Genomic DNA, 25,419 nt, shown 5'->3' with positions numbered 1-25,419 from the left:
ACAGAATGTGTTCTTAGCATATGTTCTTGGTTATCCAAGAAATCCCTGGAGTAAGGCCTTTCGATCTACACGCGTAACTGAAGATCAGTTTTCCGGTTTCAAATATGGTACATGCTCTCTGCAGTACAAAGAACAGAATGCGTTCACATCATATGTTCATGGTCATCTGAGAAATCTCTGGAGTAAGGCCTTTCGATCTACACGCGTAACTAAAGATCAATTTTCCGGTTTCAAATGTGGTACATGCTCTCTGTAGTACAAAGAACAGAATGTGTTCTTAGCATATGTTCTTGGTCATCCAAGAAATCCCTGGAGTAAGGCCTTTCGATCTACACGCGTAACTGAAGATCAGTTTTCCGGTTTCAAATATGGTACATGCTCTCTGTAGTACAAAGAACAGAATGCGTTCACAGCATATGTTCATGGTCATCCAAGAAATCTCTGGAGTAAGGCCTTTCGATCTACACGCGTAACTAAAGATCAATTTTCCGGTTTCAAATATGGTACATGCTCTCTGTAGTACAAAGAACAGAATGTGTTCTTAGCATATGTTCTTGGTCATCCAAGAAATCCCTGGAGTAAGGCCTTTCGATCTACACGCGTAACTGAAGATCAGTTTTCCGGTTTCAAATATGGTACATGCTCTCTGCAGTACAAAGAACAGAATGCGTTCACATCATATGTTCATGGTCATCTGAGAAATCTCTGGAGTAAGGCCTTTCGATCTACACGCGTAACTAGAGATCAATTTTCCGGTTTCAAATGTGGTACATGCTCTCTGTAGTACAAAGAACAGAATGTGTTCTTAGCATATGTTCTTGGTCATCCAAGAAATCCATGGAGTAAGACCTTTCGATCTACACGCGTAACTAAAGATCAATTTTCCGGTTTCAAATGTGGTACATGCTCTCTGTAGTACAAAGAACAGAATGTGTTCTTAGCATATGTTCTTGGTCATCCAAGAAATCCATGGAGTAAGGCCTTTCGATCTACACGCGCAACTGAAGATCAGTTTTCCGGTTTCAAATATGGTACATGCTCTCTGTGACGAAACCAACCGATTTTATCACCAACGAAATCGGGTGTCGACGAAAACAACCGTTTTTATCACCGACGAAACCGGGTATCAACCAAGGGGTTCACGAAACAAACCGTTTTTATCACCGACGTAATCGGGTGATGTGAAAATCAACCTTCATGAACACAAACTAAATCTGGTGCCGACTAAATGATTGGTATGGATGATATATTTAGTCGGATGGCTCTTAAGCATTATTTCGATCGACGTATCAATCAATCGATTAAGTAGTGTTTATATAGCAGATTTAATCGGGATATTGATTGATAGATTACATTTGCTTAGCATTTTGTTTATTTATAAAGCAGTTATTATTGCACCAAGTATAATTTTAAAAAAATGTTAAGGTGTGAATATCTTTCACGTTAGTTACAAAACTTAGTGTAGTACGATGGCAAGTATGAGTGCGTGTATGTATGTGTGCCCATTTTTCCGGCACTTATCTTTAACTCACGAAGTTTCGTCGGGAAATCTTATTTCCTAAAATTAACCGGAGCGTACAATGGGCTAATAGGATATGGTCAAGATACATCCTGTTATATTATTTCAGTGTGAAATTTGGTAGGTATACCTAATACCATAAGCGAAAAATCATGTTAAAAAGTTTCGCATATTTGTTTCGCTATTGTTTGGTAAATTGGCCGCATCGTGGGCTCTGAAGCTATGGCCTGAAACTCTCAATAAAGAAAAACAATTTTCGATTCTAGAAACTCGTAAAAAAATATCTGCCAGATTATGGGAGCTGAATGAAACAATTTTTGAAGCCATTCGATCTTCAGACAGAATTAATCTGTTGGTAATGGGCTAGTCATGACCAGTTTTCTGCATACTCTCCGTAAGTTAAAGTTCGATGTTTTTCTTCAAAAATAATATTGTGAATTGTCGTGTGTATTAGTTTTCAATGTTTGTATTACCTAATAAATCTACTTTTGTATTTGCGTTCATTTTTCGTCGTACGCGCGAAAGACAACCATCGACGCCAGTGAAATTACTCTCACCCCTGGATCCTACATATTGTACCCATCAACACATAAGCCGGGACCTATGGCGGAAGGCGTGACCAAAAATTTACCGTCTCAACTAATGCCAACGGTGCCGAGTAGAATCCAGGCATACTGGAAAGTTAGACAGTCCGATGTACTTAGTGTGCACGCCTTGCAACTCTTCTGGCTCCTCCTAACACCGAGCCTCTAGTCCTGAGCTCCTCTTCGCCGAACAATTCCTCCTGGCCCAATCCGTTACCCGTACAAATGGTACAATTGGCCTCTATCCGACGTTTGCACCGAGCTTTGCACAGCACCCACTGTTGACCAGCTGCTGAATGTTCCGACGCTCCTCCTGGACTCTTGCTGACCAGCCAGCATTAGGGCAGTTCAAATTTCAAAAATGTTAGAAAATTCCAACTCCCATGTGTCTATTAGCATCATTTTGGTTATATAGGAGTCCTGGCAAAATTTCAGGCAATACGGTGGCCATTTAGGGGTGGCGCGAAGTCAATTTATGTTTATATGGAAATTTGTATGGGAAAAACTTAAAATTTATTCAAGTCTCCCTACAACTGTCTATTTGTGATGAATTCAAATAAACATCCCCAACCTCCATTTTTGGAATCTATTTGAGCTCAACTAGTGGATAACTCATTAATTTTAATTTATATTTCCACTGCTACGTTGAGGCTAATTACACCATTTTAGCCATTTATATCATATTCACACTGTCAATAGACCAGTTCAATCCACTCATAACTAATGGGTTATCCGGAGGGCTCATAGATTCCAAAAAGGGATGTTGGGGATGTTTATTTGAATTCATCACAAATAGACAGTTGTAGGGAGACTTGAATAAATTTTAAGTTTTTCTCATACAAATTTCAATATAAACATAAGTTGACTTCGCGCCACCCCTAAATGGCCACCGAATTGCCTGAAATTTTGCCAGGACTCCTATATTACCAAAATGATGCTAATAGACATATGGGAGTTGGAATTTTCGAACATTTTTGAAATTTGAACTGCCCTAGCCAGCATCCTACCGTCGCACACTACCTGATATTCCAACAAATAAAATCGATCTATTTAATAAAAATAAATCACCCTATTTCATCGGGTTGTGTTTGTTTTCCGTTTTAATCACCCGTTTTATTACTTATTTTAGTAGATCAAAAACAATCGATTTCATCGGGAATCGTCTACTATTTATTAGAATATAATTACTAATCGAGCGAGCAATTAACTTACTTTTCATCAGCCGATTTCGTCGGCTATATTTTATTATTAAACTGAATCAGTTGATTAATCAACCGATATCGTCGGCTATATTTTCTTATTTAATGGAATTAGTTGATTAATCATGCGATTCTCTAGATTTTGATCGGTCGATTTCGTCGGTTGCTTAACTACGTTAACCTACGTTACGTCAATTGCTAAACTACGTTAACCGATTTATCTGCCAACTAAATTGCTTTAAATCTGTTGATTTGGTTAGCCGATTTAATATATTGTTTAATCGCTAAACGCCCCTGTAAAGCTCCCATAAGCGTCTGTGGAACAAACAACCGATTCGTCGGATACAAAGTAGGCCGATCCAACCGACGAAAACCGACTAAATCGGGGGAATAGTCACCGACTCACCGATGTTTTATGGGGTTCTTTGGGAAAGTTGACTTCAAATAAGCCAAAGAATTGTTGGCGATAATGAAATGCGATTAAATGTTCGACGCGAAGGATTATTTGATACGCACATCCAGGTGAGCTTTCTCGGAAATTTATTATCAAATTGATTAAGCTAAACATTATCTGTGAAATCGAAGGTCGATTTATTTTTGTATTTTTTTATTTCCCTGAAATTGTGCATATACATTCTTTGTTATAAAAAAAAAATTGCATCATTGCACAATAGGGAAATCCGATTTCAAAGGTGGAAAAAATTGATAACATTCTCCACGAACAACTTAAAGAAGAGATCGAGAGCTTATTCGAAAGAATTGCAAAAAATTCAGGGAGTGCTGTTTCATGGACGTGGAACGCTTCTGTATGTAGTTATTGAGCTCGTTTTGCCCTAATGCCCCATATATTGCGAGTTTCCAAACTATTTGTCATTTTATCTTTAAGACATTGTTCTAAAATTGTGTTTATCTCTTCACTGTGGATCCACAGATGGCCACTGAATATATTTTGTTGGTAAAAGTTGGAAATTTAAGGGATTTTGGGGTCAAATAAGCATCAAAGTGAATTTTATGTGTAATTTTCATGTATTCTGTAGAAAATAGTAATATTTACAGATAAGTGTTGATATTATTGTCTCAAAGTGTTGAACAGATGTTGACAAATGTTGCCAAACAAAAATCAATGAAATAAATCGTTTCACAAATGTTTTATTTGGTTATTTATTGAGTAAAAAACGATTTTTTTAAACTTTTGAATAGCACCGATGCCAAACATTTGCAAACCATACCCGATAGCACAACTAGACAAGAATAGTCATATTTTATGAGTCTTGATGTGATCATAGATAGGAGGTGATGGGAGATACTCTTTTTTCTTACCTTTTTGCCCAAATTCCCCTATGAAATAATATAGCTCAATGATTCTGAGGAAGGAAATGATGTAGTAATGTTAATTTAATTGATATTTCCCAATGATATAATGAAAATAACAAATAATCATATAATTCATTAAAAATATTGAATTATAGGGGATTTAGGGGTCATACAGCTCATTTAATGTAACTTTTTATTCAAAATAGGATAACATTTTTCACGGACGACACACATAGAATATTAAGGGCTTATTCGTAAGGGAGTTTTCCAAGAAATTCAGTGAGAGATGTTTTATAGACGTGAGATACTTCTGTATGTAGTTATTAAGCTCGTTTTGCCCCAATGTCTCATACATCACAGTTTTCATATGTTTCGTGCTTTTATCTTCCAAGTATTGTACTAAAGATGTGTTCTCCTCTACATTATAGATCCATAGAAAAGCACTATACATGCTTTGTTGGTAAAAGTTGGAAATTTAGGGGTTTCGGGGTCAAATAAGCATTAAATTACACTTTAGGTGAATTTTTCATGTATTCTGTGAAAATTAATAAAAATATTATTATTCTCCCAAAATGTTCTACAGACATTGATGTTTGAATGTTTGCGAAACAATTACTAATGAAGTAAATCATTTCGCAAATGTTTTCTTTTGTGATTTATTGGGTAAAACCCGATTTTAAATACTTCTGAAAAGTGCCGATGCCAATCACTCCCAAACCATACCCGTTTGCACAACTAGATAAGAATAAATATATTAGTCGATGTGATAATAGATAGGAATAGATAGGAAATATTCTTTTCTCATGACGTTTCACCCAAATTCCCCTTATAAAATAATATAGCTCAATGATTCTGGGTTAAGAAATGATGGAGTAACATTGATTCAGTTATAATTTGTCAATGATACTATAAAAATAACAAATGTTCGTAGATTGCATTGAAAAAAACTCCAAGGGTTCAGGAACAGAACCATTTTTTTTTAAATACATAATTAATGAAGTTTTTCACTTCTTTGTCCCAAAATGCCTTAAAAATCCATTTTTGATGTAATATATGGATATTTGTTTTTTTTTTGTGGTATCAATTTCTGTTTAAAAAAATTATGACAATAATATCAACTATTATCTATAAATATCTGAATAATCAATAGGCTGTAGATTTCGCCAAAATTGATTATATGTAAAGATACATCAAATATAGTAAGCATATGCGGTATTTCGAAAAATTTCGTTTCAGGTGGTTCGAAACGAAATTCCGCGGAATTTCGCGGAATTTGAGCATGGCGAAATCTAAATTATTGATTTCGTTTCGTTTCGTAAAATTACAAAAAACCAGCTTATAACGAAATTTAACGGAATTTCGAAACAAATTCAGACTTAAAGCATACCGTCGCGCAAGGTCGTGTGTTATCAAAAATTTTGGCTGCGCCGCTGAACTGAGCTGTTTTTAAAACCTAATGTTATACAAACTTTTCTATCAACGCCTGCTAAATAATCCCATTCTGAATCGACAAATACGTATTTAGTTTTCTTCTTTAAAACGTCTTCGGTGTTTCATTAGAAATGTCCACCAGAAAACTAAAAATATCTTTAGCTATTCTATCCCATTTTTTTTCCTAAAGTGGTCCGACCTAATATTTGAGATGTCAGGCTCAAACTGTAAATATAATCAGATATGAATCAGATCAGTACAACTTTGTCAAAGAGGTCGTGGCGCGGATTCCTGAGGCCCTTGTAAAGTTTTTTAGACCTTTTTATGCTGTCCCGTCGTAATCTACAAAAACCTCAATTTGTTTCTTCATTGATTTTTCCAAAGTGTTCCAAAACATTATTCTAACAAATTCAATATTTTAGACGGGAATCTAAACTAAATTAATGATTTCGTGTGTGTTACTTCTACGTGAAGTTAAACGATTTACAATGATATGGAAATGCTAATATCATCTTCCAAACTTGGACGTACATGTTCATGATAGCATTAGAGGCGAAAGTATAGAGTTGATAGTTCCGTTAGGATACGGCAGGCATGAAGAATGTTTTTATAGAAGTCGATTTGAAAGCGAGCGGAGGGCAATATTTGTGATGGCACATATGGCAGAAGGAAGGTCGTGCGATATGTGCCATCACAAATATTGCCCTCCGCTCGCTTTCAAATCGACTTCTATAAAAACATTCTTCATGCCTGCCGTATCCTAACGGAACTATCAACTCTATACTTTCGCCTCTAATGCTATCATGAACATGTACGTCCAAGTTTGGAAGATGATATTAGCATTTCCATATCATTGGGAATCTAAAGACAAATAGGTAAGTCAGGGTCACTCCTAACGGAATCCAGGTTTAAAAGTGCTCGCGTTTTCGGAGGCACACCCCTCGATACGGAAGCAACGCACAACTGTCATTTTTATTATTTCACGCATGCTGCGACGCAGCAAAGCTTAATCAACAAAAATGACAGTTGTGCGCCGCCGCTGAATCGAGTGGTATGCCCTCGAAAACGCGAGCACTTTGGAGCTTGGATTCCGTCAGGAGTGAGCTTAATGACAACAGGTGGCAAAAAGAGATTTTTTCAAAAAGTTTCATTTCAATGTTTTTTTTTCTGCTAATTCCGAAGGCATTAAAATTTGGCAAATTTCATCAGCGGATTGAACGGAACCGGTAACTTGATAGGGAAGTATATCCTGAGAATCAGATCACGCCTCAATGTTAATAAAATTAACCGCTGGGACAGACATTCTAATTTCGAGATTAGGCTCATTTTCATTTTTTTTTTCTTGCGAAGTAGGCAATTCTTCTTTTTCAAATCTGAAAATATATCAGTTGTTTGATTCTTTTCGAAACATGAATCAAGATTTTGAAACCTTTCTGAATAATTCTGAATATATCGAAATCATCCACTGTAAAAAAAACGACGATTATTATCGTATAATTAAAAATAATTATTAAAAATAATTATAAATTATTGATATATTTTGGCTTTTTCAGTCTGTTAAACAGTGTTAATGTTTAAAAAACCCAGATTAATCCACCTAGCGGTGATGGTGCCTTTCTCGACCTTCGTAAAATGTGTGTGCTTGAAAATAGATGAGCTAGTAGCTAGGAGTAAAAAAGACAAATTTCTTTGTCCGTTGCGCACTACTCGCGATGCAGTTGCAACATCCGGAAATGCGAGAAAATGCGATTGTCGCGAGACCTCGGTTCGGTTTTCAGCTTGATCTACAATATGCTAATAAGAATTTTGACATTTTTGTTTCCTTTTCCAATCTTTTTGACGTACATACCCCTGTTTTATTTTACCCAGTCATATATTTTAAGGATATCACTTTTGGATGTAAATTGAACTGAAGTCTGACTACACAAAAAGAAAACGAAAATGTCATTCCCATCAAGCGAGCGGAGGGCAATATTTGTTATGATATAAATCTCATGACCGTCTTTCTACCAAACTCCCGTATAAAGAGGAAGGGAAGTGTATCAGTGTGGAAGCATCCGATAGTTCGTTTTCGGAAAGAAATTATAGCCTTTCGGTACAACTTTGTTGCACAAGAAAGGCAAAAAGTATTTTGGCCATAATTTCAAAGGTAATAGTCCAATCTGGCCAACTTTCTAAATAGAACAGGATTCCGCATCTAATGCAATTTGTTGTGAGTAAATCGGTTGAGGGTAAGTCCATTAAAAGTCAGCTAGACTTTTTTACTCGCTTTTTTATAACACATATTATATTTTGGCCATAATTTCTGTGCCCATGGTCCAAATTTTCAATAGAAAACAATACGACAGGATTCCGCGTCGAATGAAACTTGTTGGAATTATAGATAGTGGAATATATAGATGAGTGAAGATAAATCCTCTGTCTCCAAACGAACTGTCAAACGTGATTTCAATGGAAACGTTAAGGGCTGTGACGTCATATGTGCGTGTGCACGGGCAGAAAAATCGACTCAGCCATGCTTTCGCTCATCTATATATTCTACTATCTATAGTTGGTATTAAATCGGTTGAGGATAAGTTCCAAAAAAGTGAGCTAAACTTTTCGCACTTTTGGTGCGCACACACACACACAGAGACATCATCGCAGTTCATCGAGCTTATACGTATATAACACTATGTGTCTCCAGACCTTCTGTAAAAGTTTGGTTTTGGAGCGAACATACAGCCTTTTCGTAGAAGAAGGCAAAAATGGTGTTTCAGCCATAATTTCCGATCCCATAGTCCGATCTAGCCAATTTTCAATAGAAAACAATGGGACAAGATTCTGCGTCGAATGCAATCTGTTGCGAGCGTCAATAGATGAAGTCTAAGTGCTAAAAAAGTGAGCTAGACTTTATCGAACTCTTTTTCACAATAAATAGTAATTTGACCATAACATCTAAGCCCATAGTCCGATCTGGCCAATTTTCAATAAGAAAATATGAGACATTCTGCGTCGAATGCAACTTGTTGTGAGCAAATCGGTTAAGGATATGTGCCCGAAAAATGAGTGACATTTTTTACGCGATTTTTTAGTATGAATTTGTATTTTGGTCATAACTTTCGATCCCATAGTTCGATCTGGCCAATTTCAAATAGGAAACAATGGGACAGGATTCTGCGTCGAAAGCAACTTGTTGCGAGCAAATCGGTTGAGGGTAAGTGCCCGAAAAATGAGTGACATTTTTTACGCGATTTTTTCGTATGAATTTGTATTTTGGCCATAACTTCTGATCCCATAGTCCGATCTGACCAATTTCAAATAGGAAACAATGGGACAGGATTCTGCGTCGAATGCAACTTGTTGCGAGAAAATCGGCTGAGGATAAGTGCCCGAAAAATGAGTGACATTTTTACGCGATTTTTTCGTATGAATTTGTATTTTGGCCATAACTTCTGATCCCATAGTCCGATCTGGCCAATTTCAAATAGGAAACAATGGGACAGGATTCTGCGTCGAATACAACTTGTTGCGAGCAAATCGGTTGTGGATAAGTGCCCGAAAAATGAGTGACATTTTTTACGCGATTTTTTCGTATGAATTTGTATTTTGGCCATAACTTTCGACCCCATAGTCCGATCTGGCCAATTTCAAATAGGAAACAATGGGACAGGATTCTGCGTCGAAAGCAACTTGTTGCGAGCAAATCGGTTGAGGGTAAGTGCCCGAAAAATGAGTGACATTTTTTACGCGATTTTTTCGTATGAATTTGTATTTTGGCCATAACTTCTGATCCCATAGTCCGATCTGGCCAATTTCCAATAGGAAACAATGGGACAGGATTCTGCGTCGAAAGCAACTTGTTGCGAGCAAATCGGTTGAGGGTAAGTGCCCGAAAAATGAGTGACATTTTTTACGCGATTTTTTCGTATGAATTTGTATTTTGGTCATAACTTTTGATCCCATAGTCCGATCTGGCCAATTTCAAATAGGAAACAATGGGACAGGGTTCTGCGTCGAATGCAACTTGTTGCGAGCAAATCGGTTGAGGGTAAGTGCCCGAAAAATGAGTGACATTTTTTACGCGATTTTTTCGTATGAATTTGTATTTTGGCCATAACTTTTGATCCCATAGTCCGATCTGGCCAATTTCAAATAGGAAACAATGGGACAGGATCCTGCGTCGAATGCAACTTGTTGCGAGCAAATCGGTTGAGGGTAAGTGCCCGAAAAATGAGTGACATTTTTGACGCGATTTTTTCGTATGAATTTGTATTTTGGCCATAACTTTCGATCCCATAGTCCGATCTGGCCAATTTCAAATAGGAAACAATGAGACAGGATCCTGCGTCGAATGCAACTTGTTGCGAGCAAATCGGTTGAGGGTAAGTGCCCAAAAAATGAGTGACATTTTTTACGCGATTTTTTCGTATGAATTTGTATTTTGGCCATAACTTTCGATCCCATAGTCCGATCTGGCCAATTTCAAATAGGAAACAATGGGACAGGATTCTGCGTCGAATGCAACTTGTTGCGAGCAAATCGATTGAGGGTAAGTGCCCGAAAAATGAGTGACATTTTTTACGCGATTTTTTCGTATGAATTTGTATTTTGGCCATAACTTTTGATCCCATAGTCCGATCTGGCCAATTTCAAATAGGAAACAATGGGACAGGATCCTGCGTCGAATGCAACTTGTTGCGAGCAAATCGGTTGAGGGTAAGTGCCCGAAAAATGAGTGACATTTTTTACGCGATTTTTTCGTATGAATTTGTATTTTGGCCATAACTTTTGATCCCATAGTCCGATCTGGCCAATTTCAAATAGGAAACAATGGGACAGGATCCTGCGTCGAATGCAACTTGTTGCGAGCAAATCAGTCAAGGGTAAGTGCCCGAAAATGAGTGACATTTTTTAGTAGTTTTGCGCACACACACACACACATACACACACACACACACACACACACACACACACACACACACACACACACACACACACACACACACACACACACACATCACCTCAATTCGTCGAACTGAGTCGATTGGTATATAACACTATGGGTCTCCGGGCCTTCTATAAAAAGTTTGTTTTTGGAGCGATCATATAGCCTTTACCGTATACTTAGTATACGAGAAAGGCAAAAATTGTTAATGACAATCAAATTATGTGTTCAAATACCAGAAGCTCTAATCCTAGCATATATGTTTATAGTTGTTAAGTGTATGAATAACGGCAGACAGCTTTTCCCTTGTAAAAGACCGAATAAACGGGCCGAAACGTCGGGCAATGCGAATATAAACCCGTTTGAATATATCAGACTGAAAAAGCCAAAATATATCAATAAACACCCCAGTCGGACTGTAATCAATTATAAATTATAAATCCACTGAACAAAATCGAATCTAAGGTAGTTTCAACGAGGGAAAATTTGTTCGGATTTCAGTCCTCACGTACTTTACAGATCAGGCTAGTTTACAAATCAGGAGCTTGTCTGCAAATTTCGCCAGGATTTGTTTTACTTTCCACGACGTAATTGCGCCTTTTTGGAAGCACATGAGAACAAAATAAATGGACAAGATTTCCGAGGTGTAAGGCTACATGTAATATCATTTGAATCAATTTCGATCAAAAAGGACTGTTAATTGATTGGATTTGGCATTTATTCGTATGCGCCAACCATATTGATGGAAATAATTAAAATTACATTTTATTCATGTTCTTTGTTTGTTGAGATTCTTGTTATTCTTATCCGCAGATTTTTCCTGACTTATATTCATGAAAAAGGGTTTTAGCACGAGAAATTAAATCCCACTCTGTTCGCAATTGTCTTTTAAATTTTTTTTTCTTATCTCTCTAATACCCAGAAAGGGTACCCTGACTATTTTTTGTTATTTTCATTTGACGATTCCCGTCAAAAATTGCTTTCGTTTTAATGTCTCAATCGATTCTTTGGCTGTTTTAAGCCTACTTTTCCCAAAGAACTCACATTTTTTAAGCCTTTAACTATTTAAAAAAATTAAATCACAAGCTAAAAAAGTGCTGCAGGTGTGAACCGCCCTGAGAAATAAACACGATTTTCGTTCAAAATCGAGCAAATGTTAGGCTAATCTGCACTTTTTATTTCTGTTTTAAATTTAAAAAATACTTAAAGGCATCCAAAATATAGGTTCATTGGGGAATTTAACCCCAATAAAATAATTGAGCGATTAAAAAAAATGGCGGAAAAATTCAACTGTTAAGAATTAGAAAAGTTTTTGATATTGGTCATTGGTAAAATCCTTAATGTATGTGTTAATGTAGAGTAGATCAAAATAAAATTTCAAAATTCCATATTTGTTTTAAAATATTTAAAAATGCGTAATTTTTGTTTCTTCGTGTTTTTGTTCTTGTGCCTTTGAACAGTGAAATATTTGTAGTTCAGCATTTTTTCCACAACTAACCTAACACAATAGAAAGTTATGGTGGTGAGTAATTCACTCTAAAAATTTTATTCAACTTCTAACACGAAAAATGAAAATTAAGCCCATAAATTTTGAATTTCCACTGCTCTTGAATATTGTCACAAGTTTGTTGACTCCCGTTGTGCAAACGCGTTTGTCCATTTTTTTCTAAATTGACTGTAAGGGCGTGACCGGCTCATACTGTCCATAGCTGCTGTTTCTTGCACTCAATTGAAGTCGGTTGAGGATGAAAATTTGACAACGATTTTTACATGCCTCATATGCACAAACACATACAAGGACAAACAGACAATAGCTTGGTTCGTCTAGTTGGTTGTACATAAGTCTCCGGTCTCCGAGCCTCCTTGAAAAAGGTTGAATTTTGAAGGAAATTATATCCTTTTTTACATGCTTTTGTATGAAAAAGGAAAAAATATTTTTTCATACCTGGCAAACTGCAGTCGTACAAACTTTGCGATCGCATTTCTAAAACACAATCTGAAAGACATATTTTAGTGCATTTTGGAAAGGTGCAGAGGATTCGTCTAGTAAGCAAATGAATGTTAATAACATTTCTCTATCTGCGTTTACTTTCTTCGTATATTCTGGCTTTGATTCAGCTCAATGCCATAAAACCACGCCGATAAATGAATATGAAGTATGCTTCAGCATAATCACATTAGTCTTAAATAAAATAAGGTTTTAAATAGATTTTGAATTAGAATACAAAATGAATCCCATACTTCCTAAATTTTTATATATACATACTCACTGATATAAAACTGAACTGTTATAAAATTGATCAAATCCGGGAGAACCCAACGGGAAAACGGCGATTTATCACAGACTGCTTCTTCTGTGACTATAATTCTATTGGTCGCAAAGCAGTTATTTGACCTTTAGAAAATGAATTCAGAATTGCGTACATAATGTACATAATGTAATAAAAATTCCGCGAAAAAAAAAACAAAATTTCGTTTCGTTTCGAAAAATTTCGAATTAAATGGACGTTGATTTCGTATCGTTTCGAAGTCTCGAAAGTAAATATATATTTCGTTTCGTCTCGTTTCGAATCAACACAAATATTTTAGTTTTGTTTCGTTTCGTTTCGTTAGGAAAAAATATCTTATCGCATACCCTTAAAATATAGTATATTAACAATATAGTCCACTTTGTAAATCCCCATATATAAGGCAAGAGACAGCACATTAACACCATCTTGCGCGTCACAAAAGGCAACTAACGCCTAAAAACGATAGCCAAGGGGTGCGTTGATTGCGAAAATTACACTAATTTTACAATTTTTGAAAATTTGAATTATATTTTTTTAAATTTTATTTTTAAACTCAGATATCAAAATTGGGTCATGGGATGATTTCTAGCATTTCATTTTGAAATGTTATGTTGCATATTGAATTATACGTTTAAGCACCCCTCGGAATGTCTCTGCACTACATTGCTTGCCTTTTGTGACACCGCGGCGCTACTGCATTGTCTCTTCAAATCAGCGTGAATGATTTCTTGGTTATTATTATTTTTTACAGAATACATGAAAAATTCACATAGATGCAGTTTGATGATTATTTGACCCCAAAATCCCTTAAATTTCCAACTTTTTCCAACAAAATATGTATAGTGATATGTATGCATCAACAATGAAAAGGAAAACAGAATTTCAGTGTAATTTTTAAAAGATAAAAGTACCAAAATATGAAGAATTTTGATGTATGGGACATTGGAGCAAAACCAGCTCAATAACTACATACAGAAGTGTCCCATGTCTATAAAACATCTCTCACTGATTTTCTTGGAAAATTTGCTTTCGAATAAGCCCTTAACCTTATCTGTGAGTCGCTCGTGAGAAAAGTTATCCTATTTTGTATAAAAAGTTACATTAAATGAGCTGTATGACCCCTAAATCCCCTATAATTCAAAATTTCTAATGAATTAAATGATTATTTGTTATTTTCATTATATCATTGGAAAATATCAATTAAATTAACATTACTACATCATTTTCTTGCTCAGAATCATTGAGCTATATTATTTCATAAGGGAATTTGGGCAAAAAAGTAAGAAAAAAGAGTATCTCCCATCACCTCCTATCTATGATCACATCAAGACTTATAACATATGACTATTCTTGTCTAGATGTGCTATCGGGTACGGTTTGGAAATGCTTGGCATCGGTGCTATTCAAAAGCTTTTACTCAATAAATTTTTACTTTTACTCAATTTTTTACTCAATAAATAACCAAATAAAACATTTGTGAAATGATTTATTTCAGTGATTTTTGTTTGGCAAACATTTGTCAACATCTGTTCAACACTTTGAGACAATAATATCAACACTTATCTGTAAATATTACTATTTTTTACAGAATACATGAAAATTGCACATAAAATGCACTTTGATGCTTATTTGACACCAAAATCCCTTAAATTTTCAACTTTTGTTAAGAAAATTATTTTGAGCTTTTTAGTGGAATGTCTTCACTTGTCATAAGACGAGTTTGTACAATCCCATTGAATTCCACCACTTAATCGTATCTTGACAGATACGTATTTCGACCTCAACAGTAAGGCCGTCTTCAGTGTCTCGTACTTGACTCGACTGAAGACGGCCTTACTGTTGAGGTCGAAATACGTATCTGTCAAGATACAATTAAGTGGTGGAATTCAATGGGATTGTACAAACTCGTCTTATGACAAGTTCCAACTTTTACCAACAAAATATATTCAGTGGCCATCTGTGGATCCACAGTGAAGAGATAAACACAATTTTAGAACAATGCCTTAAAGATAAAATGACAAATAGTTTGGAAACTCGCAATATATGGGGCATTAGGGCAAAACGAGCTCAATAACTACATACAGAAGCGTTCCACGTCCATGAAACAGCACTCACTGAATTCTTTGCAAAATTCCCTTTCGAATAAGCTCTTGATCTCTTCTGTAAGTTATTCGTGAAGAAAGTTATCATTTTTTTCCACCTTTGAAATCGGATTCCCCCATTGTGCATTGGTTTGCCATTTTGACTCTAGCCTGAGCTTGAACACTTTCAAAAAAACATAACTGGAAAACGGCTTGCCCGATCGTTTTGGTGTCTTCGGCAATGTTTTAGGTAATCATTGGGGCTATGTGAAAAAAAGGTACTGTGATAAAAAAATGTTCAATAATTGAAAATAAAACTTCAAAATCGATTTTCTCAAAAACGAATTTTTCAATATTTTTGTTTTATTTTTTGATATTTATGTTGTAGCAGATATATACGTACTTTTTTGCATTATGGTTCATAATGGAGAAATGATGGACAAAAAATAATGGTTTTTCAAAAATGGTCGAAATATTTTTGCCTTTCTCGTACAACTAAGTTGTACCGAAAGGCTATCATTTTACTCCGAAAACGAACTTTTTATAGAAAGCCTCTGAGACCCATAGTATTATATACCAATCGACTCAGCTCGACGAGCTGAGCACATGTCTGTCTGTCCGTGTGTGTGTGTGTGTGTGTGTGTATGTGTGTTTTTTTTTTCTTCCTAAACAATGGAGGGGGAATCTGCTCAACAGACATGCTGGGTTGTCCAGGAAGTGCGGGGTTAGGGGCCACCTCCAACCGCAAACGAGGGAGGCAGGACTGCATCCCCGACCCGCTAAACCGTTTACATTGCCGCCAAGCCCATCGTCCCTTCGGTACAACCAGAAAGTAATGCTTCAAAGGGGGGCCAGTGCACAACGCACCCTCAAGGTTAGCTGCGTGTCCTTGCAGCATCGAACATCGTGACTCGCTTTTTTAGAAGAACACCATGGTATCGTGCCAGCGCATTGCCAGCTTTTCAGGTGGCCTTACCACGCCCTATGTCCTCGGAAGGTGGGAAGGGTCGACTTCGCGCCTGCTTCCCTCTGCACGACAGGTATCAAGAATGATGATGCCGCGTGCACCCCAAATTGATAGGGCCTATTCGCCAACACACAGAAGGACTTGCCGATGCGGTGCCAACGCCTGCCCCAGCCTTGACGAGGAACCCTTTCCGTCCTCGGGCTCGGAACCCGCCCGGTTGACCGACGCCGCGAAAGCGACGATACCATGTTGTTCTTCGCGCGGCCACTTGTTCGATAAAAGGATCGAGTTCGACCACAGGGCACCGGTATGACCCATGAAGCCGACTCCGAACCCTTGGACCACCTCTTATTTGTGCCTGAACTAGCCATTCCTCGAGTCCACGCGCCAACTTCTGTGTAGCTCCGAGACGATTTGGACGATAGCCGATAAAACGGCGTTCCAGCCAACTTTATCTTTACACATCCTCCGGACTAGGTTGTCCGGGGTAGTGTCCAGACCACATGTGGCAAGCATGTGGTCACGCATTGTGCGAAAACGCGGGCATGTCTTCACCGATAACGATGTCAATAGGCATCATACCGGCGATGACGCAAAGTGCATCGTGCGACACGGTACGGTACGCGCTCGCAACTCTTAGGCACATGAGCCTATACGTACTTTCTAACTTCGTTCTGTAGCAGTTAATACGCAGGGCCGTGCCCCAAGCTGGCCCCCCATACCTCAGTATGGACAGAGCAACACTAGCCAGAAGCTTGCGCTTGCTGGCATAAATCGCAGAGCTATTGGACATTATCCGGGACAATGCCAATATAGCTGTGGAGGCACGCTTGCAGGCGTAATTGACGTGGATACCAAAGGTGAGCTTATCGTCGATCATTACCCCCAAGAGTTTGATGGAGCGTTCAGAGGTGTCCACGCAGTTACCTGCCCTTATCACCGCTTGTTGCTCCGAGAGGTGTGTGTGTGTATGTGTGTGTTAGCTATAAAAAACATAAGTCAACTTTTCGTATAATAATCTTTAACCGATTTTCTCGCAACAAGTTTTATTCGACAGGGGACAAAGCCATGTTGATCACTATTGAAAATATCATAACGATCGGTCATTGCGTTTAAAAGTTATGAAGAAAATGGTACATTGGACCACATAAACCCCATATAAGGTTGATGTCATAACTAAATGCGAGAAAGGCACCACCAACGCTGAGTGAATTATTCTGGATTTTTTTTAGGTTTTTATCAGTATTTTTTTTCTAAGTGCTACCGGTTCTGAGATACAGCGGTATAAGATAAAATATACCGATTTTATTAATTTTTATTCATTTGCGAATGTTTTTCGATTCTATTTAATCTGGAATCAAATTTTACTGAGCCGTTGATATTTATTGACAAATGCTGACAAATGAAGTAGTGGTTGGCCTTTTTCATGGTATGAAATAGTGGAGAAAAAAAAATACTTGGGGAAAAATTAATCCGAATTCAACCTTACTAATTTTTGGTATACCGTCTAGCGTAAGACTTATATTCAATATTGTAGGTTGATCAAGATGGACAAGTAGTAAACAAATATGGGAAATGAGTCTGAAAATAACAAAATTACGATTAAAAAAATCAGAAGGGTTGTGTACAAGACACGACCGCAAGGTAGACGTTGGAGAGCGTAAGGATATTATTGTAACAAAAAATGCACCTGTCATAAGACGAGTTTATACAATCCCATTGAATTCCGAATTCGTCGTCGAGTCAAGTACGAGACACTGAAGACGGCCTTACTTTTGAGGTCGAAATACGTATCTGTCAAGATACAATTAAGTGGTGGAATTCAATGGGATTGTATAAACTCGTCTTATGACAGGTGAAAACATTCCACTAAAAAGCTCAAAATAATTTTCTTATCAAAAAATGCATTTTAATTCATTATGGTTATGATTTTAGTGTTAACTAAAGTATTATGGTTTTGTTGGTTTAAATATGAGTATGGTTAAGTATCACACATTTTGATACTTTTTGATCAAACATTTTGATCAAACACACGGTCAAGCAGTTTGACCAACATCGACTCCACCTCTCGTTTATTCAAACAGTCATCAAGTTTTATCAACAGCGACACGAACAATCAATTTATTCGACCAACAATATCACACACGAACGACTGAAGCGCCAACTTGAGCACCAACCATCAAAAAATATATGGGGGTTTGTGCAACTTCACTACAAATGCTCAAACATGTACGGCGAACCTTGACTCCACCCCCGACAACTCAAAGCAAGATCTAACCGTTTTAATTTTTTCCAACCGAGCCGCCAACTGTCAAATGGTTGTTCAAACAACTTCACAAACGTTCCAACAAAGCAGCAACCGAAGCGTTTTCTTGGGGGTGGAGTCAATGTTCGTCAAACTGCTTGACTGGTGTGCACGTTGCATTAGTTCCGCTTCGGTCGTTCGTGTGTGATATTGTTGGTCGATTAAATTGATTGTTCGTGCCGCTGTTGGTAAAACTTGATGGATGTTGGAATAAACGAGAGGTGGAGTCAATGTTGGTCAAACTGCTTGACCGTGTGTACGTTCCATAACACTCACCAAAGGGGCGTAGCTACAGGGTTAACTTTATCGATTACAAGAAAGCAACTTTTCCGCACGTGCGAGTCATTTCGTTCGAGATGTCGCGAAGAGCAGCCCGCGGTTCCACCTTCGGCAACGACAGAGCTCTCCCTTGATTGGCTGTCATCTCTGAAAGTAGCTCTTAAATCGTAATGAGAGTCGGACTTCTGCTAACACGTGGCGCGTACATCGAGCAGCCATCGCATCCGTCGTATGCCGGCCGGCCAGGTATTATTTGTTAACTACACAACTCTGACACACACCCACACAGTAATGTAAATTTAGGGCAATAAACCAAAAACTGTTAAACACTAGATTTTGTTAATTACTCCCACATTTCCTAGGTCTGATTAGTGAAGTAGAGTTATACACCAGCCGATCTTGAGACCAAAGAGGTTCTCCAGGCCGAGCTAGCCCTAAAAAGAGGTCTTTGAAGCACCCAGCCTCACACGGTAGGCCGTTGCTTAGCCAAGCTTGCCGAGGCCTTTGTCCTGGCAATCGACGTGCTGCCCTTCCTTGTAATTACAAGAGAGAGAGGGAGGGGGGGGTGATTTCCATCGATGCAAATACATTTTTACGGCTTCTCCTTCTGACGCGCGCTCGTGATTTTACTGCCGCCGCCAACTTTCTGCTTTCACCTAGCGATTATAATTTGCACTTTACACTAAATCGTGACGAATTTTAAAGGCTAAACCTTTGCTTTCATAAAATTGTGATACTTAAAAACGATTGATTTTCAATAATTCGCCGTCCCAGTCACAAACAGTAACAAAACCAAATCAGAATCTTGAAATTTTTTTACTTGACTACCACTGATGCCATCCATGCAAAAAAAATGTTCGTAGGATCTTCCTCCGACGCGCATTCGTGACTCTGCTATGGACGGCAACTTTCTGGCGTTGCAAAGTGGGTAATTTGCACTTAGATCAAAATTCTTCTCACAACAACCTTCCCTTGTATAAAATGGCGCTGCTGAACAGAAACAATTTATTGGTCCTGCAACAAAACCAGATTTAGAACCATGCAAGACAATTTAACTGGAGTCCCGCTGACGCCAAAGATAGCCACTCGATAGTTTGCCGCTAAACCGCTACATATACAGAAGCCATCGCCATCCATGCTAGGAACGCTACCAAAGCCATCATTCTGTGCGCTCTCCGTTCCCGCTCTCCGTGGATCAGCATACAGAAATGACGCGCGAGCGCGAATCATGGGCCTTCTATACCCAGAGAAAATGAAACGGCTCGTAACTTACATTATTCTGATGTCCGTGTTGGGAATGCATGAACGGGATTGGTTCGTTCTGATATTTTTACTTCATTGAACTAAGATCAATCATTCGACTATCTTCCTCTCCATTACACAATAAATCATTACCACTAGATTGGGTAGTTTGTCTGGCCAATTCCAAATCTACACCAACTAATTTAGCAATCAGAACGATTTCTAAAACGTTTGTTCAAATACATTAAATACAAATACAAATTAATCTTTGGAACAGGTGTCCATCTTCAAATGCATTATTACCTTCTGAACTATCTTAAGCTTGTTATCTGCTTGTCGTTGTCACTTGAATAAAAAGCAATTTTTGTTATACCTATCTGCCAACTTGAGAGCGTTTGATTGGAATATCATATATCATTATATGATATATACGTTTCGGGGATAACCCGTCATTTTGTACTTTTTGCCTTTCTCGTACACCAAGGTGTAACGAAAAGGCTATATATTCACTTCCAAGACGATTTTCATTTTGTAATAGAAAGTCCGGAGACCCATAGTGTTATATACCAATCGACTCAGCTCGACGAATTGAGATGATGTTTGCTTTATGTGTTCGTGTATGTATGTATGTATGTGCGCAAAATAAAACTCACCCATCTTTTAGACACTTATCTTGATCCGATTTTTTTGCAATAAGTTGCATTGGACGGGGAATCCATTGTTTCCTATTGAAAATTGGCCAGATTGGACTATGAGATCAAAAGTTATGGCCAAAATACGATTTATATACAAAAAAAACACGCTAAGAAATTCTGACTTTTTTTAGTATGTCTGATGTACGAGAAAGACACAAACACCGCTGGATCAATCAGGGTTTTTAGTTTCAATTTTTGTCCACCTTGACCTACTGTGAAACGATTTATATTAGTTTTTTGCTATACATATATCAAAAATTAGTATAGTTGGAAGATACTTCCCCAAGATGGTTCCCTGTAAGGATGTATTTCGATTATTATTTGTACGAGGCTAAGTACTCGGACGTCTTGAAGGCGATGAGGAGTGACGTCAAGCTCGGTGAACTCGGCGCCGACGTACGTCGAATAAGACGTACCCGGATGAGCGAGATGATCCTCGAGCTGAAACGGGGCGCATCGCAAAAGAGCGCCGCCTACAAGAAGTTGGCGGAGGAAGTCCTAGGCGAGACGGTCAAGGTGAGGGCACTCGCGACGGAGGTGAATCTAAGGGTTATAGATCTGGACGAGATCACTGAAGTCGAAGAGCTCGTCACGGCACTGCGACGACAGTGTGAAGTGGAGACGCCCACCGCAGCCGTTCGGCTACGGAAAGGTACGGCAGGGACGCAGGTAGCATTGGTTCGGCTATTTGCAGCGGACGCCTGACGAAGGTAGTCAAGTTAGGGAGCGTCAAGGTGGGATGGTCGGTGTGCCCTGTGGGCATATACGAGCAGCCCGAAGTTTGCTTCAAGTGCCTGGAACCGGGGCACAAGCAATGGGACTGCAAAGGCCCTGACAGAAGCAATCTCTGCAGACGCTGCGGATTGGAGGGACATAAGGCACAATGCTGCACGAACCCTCCCAATTGTTTTATTTGTTCCAGCAAAACTGTGAACAGCAATCACCCCATGGGGGGTTCGAAGTGCCCGGCGTTTAAGCGTGCTGCAAAATCACAGTCCAGGTAACGCAGCTGGCTTGCTCGGCCTCGTCCGAGTGTTTGGTGTGCGCAGGTTTAGAGGAAACGGCGGAACACGTGTTGTTCGTGTACCCACGTTTTCGCGCAATGCGTAACCACATGCTTGCCACATGTGGTCTGGACACCACCCCGGACAACCTAGTTCGGAGGATGTGTAAAGAAAAAGTTGGCTGGAACGCCGTTTTATCGGCTATCGCCCAAATCGTCTCGGAGCTACACAGAAGGTGGCGCGTGGACTCAAGGATGGCTAGTTCAGGCGCAAATAAGATGTGGTCCAAGGGTTCGGAGTCGGCTTCATGGGTCATACAACAATATGGTATTGTCGCTTTCGCGGCGTCGGTCAACCGGGTGGGTTCCGAGCCCGAGGGCGGAAAGGGGTCCTCGTCAAGGCTGGGGCAGGCGTAGGCACCGCGTCGGCAAGTCCCTCTGTGTGTTGGCGAATAGACCCTATCGCAGAGAGGTCAATATGGGGTGCACGCGGCATCATAATTCTTGATACCAGTCGTGCAGAGGGAAGCAGGCGTGAAGTCGACCCTTCCCACCTTCCGAGGACATAGGGCGTGGTAAGGCCACCTGGAAAGCCGGCAATGCGCTGGCACGATACCACGGTGTTCTTCTAAAAAAGCGAGTCACGATGTTCGATGCTGCAAGGTCACGCAGCTAACCTCGAGGATGCGTTGTGCACTGGCCCCCCTTTGAAGCATTACTTTCTGGTTGTACCGAAGGGACGATGGGCTTGGCGGCAATGTAAACGGTTTAGCGGGTCGGGGATGTAGTCCTGCCCCCTCGTTTGCTGTTGGAGGTGGTCCCTAACCCCGCACTTCCTGGACAACCCAGGATGTCTGATGAGCAGATTCCCCCAGATTGCCTAGGAAGAAAAAAAAAGAAGAAAAAAAGAAGACGTTCTATCGCCAATCGAGCGTTTTTTAGAGAAGTGTAGAGTATTTTATTAATTGAAGGGAAATAAACTATATGTTTCATACAGATATGGCTATGGCTTTGCTGTTGTTATCCTCTTTTGTATGTTCAGCTTCTCGTACTGTGCGAGAGTTTTTGGGATGGATGTAATCACGAATAGCGCAGGCAGGTATTCTTCCTGAAAATAATGGTAAACAACGAAATCAGTAATCATCTAAATCTTGTAGTATCTATGACGTTAGAAAGTGATTTACTTATGAGTACAGTGTCTTATTTCCAGCTGCTTTGAGCTTTTGTATTTGACTTGAGTCACCTGGCCACAGCTGCAGCACTTGAACCGGTAGTCTTTCTTTTCTGTACATCTATAGTGAGCAACTGTATTGGGGGAGCTGCTCGTATTTCCATAGGATGAAACCGATTTGTTTCCATTAAGGGTGCTGGTTTGATATGGCATCACATATTGGGGAGCTGAAGTCTGATACTTATACTGGAAATAAAATATCGATTAGAGTTATATGAATGATAATAGTCGAATCCGGTACTCAAGTAATTTCATGGCCGCGAAAAACTTCAAACTGGAAGGATGAGAGGATTCTCTTGTGTGTTGAAGTGGGGGCTGCACTCTCTGACTTTTGTCTACCGACTGAGTAAAATGGTATTGCTATCCATTCTATCGTCATCTAACATATTGTTTAATTCGAATCTCGAAGTTAAATCATACGTCAGAAATGGAAAGCATTTAAGAAAAAAATGGTATTTTATAACGTGTAATGCAGCGTGTCGGAAGCCTTAATTTTTATTTTCTATATATTTTTAACCACGTAAGTTGAACTGGTACACACACCTTCTTTTTCAAAACTGAGCTCTCGCCACTCTTCGTTCGTCAATACACGTTATGTCGACAATATCGACTCAACAGTACAATTACTTTCTCTCTCTCTCTCACGCACTCTCAGAGCGAGAGAAAGAGAGAGAGAGAGAGAGAGAGAGAGAGAGAGAGAGAGAGATCTCACTTATTCTTCACTCAGCGTACACACGGCCAAGCAATTTGACTAACACCGACTTTATTTCTGTACTTTATTTGAATCACCTGGCCAGAGTTGCCGGACTGGAACTGGTAGCCTCCATTAGGGGTGCTGGATTGTTGTTGCATCACATATTGTGGAGCTGAAGTCTGATGCTGATACTGATACTAGAAATAAAATATGGATAAGAGTTGAATGAATGATAAGAGTCGAATCCGGTACTCAAGTAATTTCATGGTCACGAGAAAATCAAACTCCAAACTCGAAGGAAGAGGGGATGTGTACAACTTCACTACAAATGCTCAAACATATTTGGACAACCTTGATTCCGAACACATAACATATGTGTAACTCGGGTAGCAAAAGTTGTACCCTTATAACACTTTTTATTTGTTATACGGAACATCGAAACGTCAGAAGATAGTATAACAGTATTTGATCTAGCAAGGGGTCACGCGACTTATATCGTATATCTGAATACGATTCGTGTTGGAATTATAAAAAAGATTTTCCCTAGTGGCGTTGGGTGTTAAGGAGCTGAAATTGTTTTCTATAATTAGGATTGGGGTAAACAATATTGAAGTAGAAAAGAAACAAGTTTAAGGTATGTAACTGATTCAATATTGTATTGATATTGATTTGACAAACTCGAACAAAATCCATTCGTGTGCCGCGCACGGGCTGTTAACCAGTAAACGATGAATTTATTTGGTGTTTGGTTGAAATATTATGTTTTTATTCGAAAAACATCAAATGCTCATTCATTGCCATGAGCATATTTATTAATCGCATTTCTCAAACATTTCCCATAAGTGGCGTCTCTCCCAGTGGTGTGGCATCGCACTCGAATTTTACTTTTTTTTTCTAACATGTATTTAACCGACTTTTTGTCTTTCAAAAGTCTTCTACACTATGTATCCTTAAACTATCAATAACAACAAGTAGAGTTTCATCGGATTATTTTGAAGAAATATCGATTTTAAAAAGGTGATGCCTCGCATGCCTCGCCTGGATTTACCCTCAGTTAAATGTTCAATGCACATTTTTGGTGTTTTCTGATTCCTTTTTACATGTCGTTGAAATTGCTCTACTTTTGGTAAAGAGTATTCGGAACATTAATATCGTGTATCGTGATAACCTATTCAGATTACGAGCTTCATGGCATGAAAAAGATTATCTTGATTTCAACGTTGAATCATCACATTTTCATTTTATATAATATCCAAATTGAAAACACCTCACAGTTGCGATGCTCTCCTGCATTATGATAAGCGAGTTTGCTTTCGTACGATTGATAATTTATAATGTTGCTTCTAATCTATCTATTTTGTGATTGTTGCGCATCGTAGACAAACATTGGTGTATCCCTCGTCATCCTTTCGAAAAAACCGAAGACTGCGTATATAAAGATTCGTTCCCAATGTAGAACAGTTCTAAGGGATATACTTTTCTACATATGTTGAATAAAATCTTGATTTTTACCATGCTGGCTCAAAAATATTATATCAATTTTAGAGGAATTTCATTTGGAAAATGGATAAAATGGATAAAAGACGAACATTTCATAAAAAATCGCCTGAAAATAAAAGTTTACCCTAAAAATAAATCAAATTAGATTTCGTCAAAT

At 38.6% G+C, this 25,419-nt stretch overlaps 2 protein-coding genes across 2 annotated transcripts in view; one reads left to right on the top strand and one right to left on the bottom strand.

Annotated features, from left to right (window-relative positions):
• LOC134218077 (uncharacterized) overlaps positions 1-25,419 on the top strand; it is a 241,164-nt gene that overhangs the window by 121,010 nt on the left and 94,735 nt on the right. The gene's annotated exons all lie outside the window — the stretch shown is intronic.
• The window catches only part of LOC134218078 (uncharacterized), a 74,689-nt gene continuing 72,072 nt past the window's right edge, over positions 22,803-25,419 (bottom strand). The window contains exons 4-6 of the mRNA XM_062696943.1: positions 23,858-23,953; positions 23,022-23,254; positions 22,803-22,945 (exon numbers count right to left, since the gene is read on the bottom strand). Coding sequence (XP_062552927.1) covers positions 22,918-22,945; positions 23,022-23,254; positions 23,858-23,953 — 357 coding nt within the window. The 3' untranslated portion in view covers positions 22,803-22,917. The remainder of the gene's footprint in view (positions 22,946-23,021; positions 23,255-23,857; positions 23,954-25,419) is intronic.

Source organism: Armigeres subalbatus, chromosome 2 (assembly GCF_024139115.2).
Source record: "Armigeres subalbatus isolate Guangzhou_Male chromosome 2, GZ_Asu_2, whole genome shotgun sequence".
NCBI lineage: Eukaryota > Metazoa > Arthropoda > Insecta > Diptera > Culicidae > Armigeres > Armigeres subalbatus.
The sequence above is the reverse complement of the archived record's forward strand: the minus strand, read 5'-3'. Positions and strand labels throughout refer to the sequence as shown.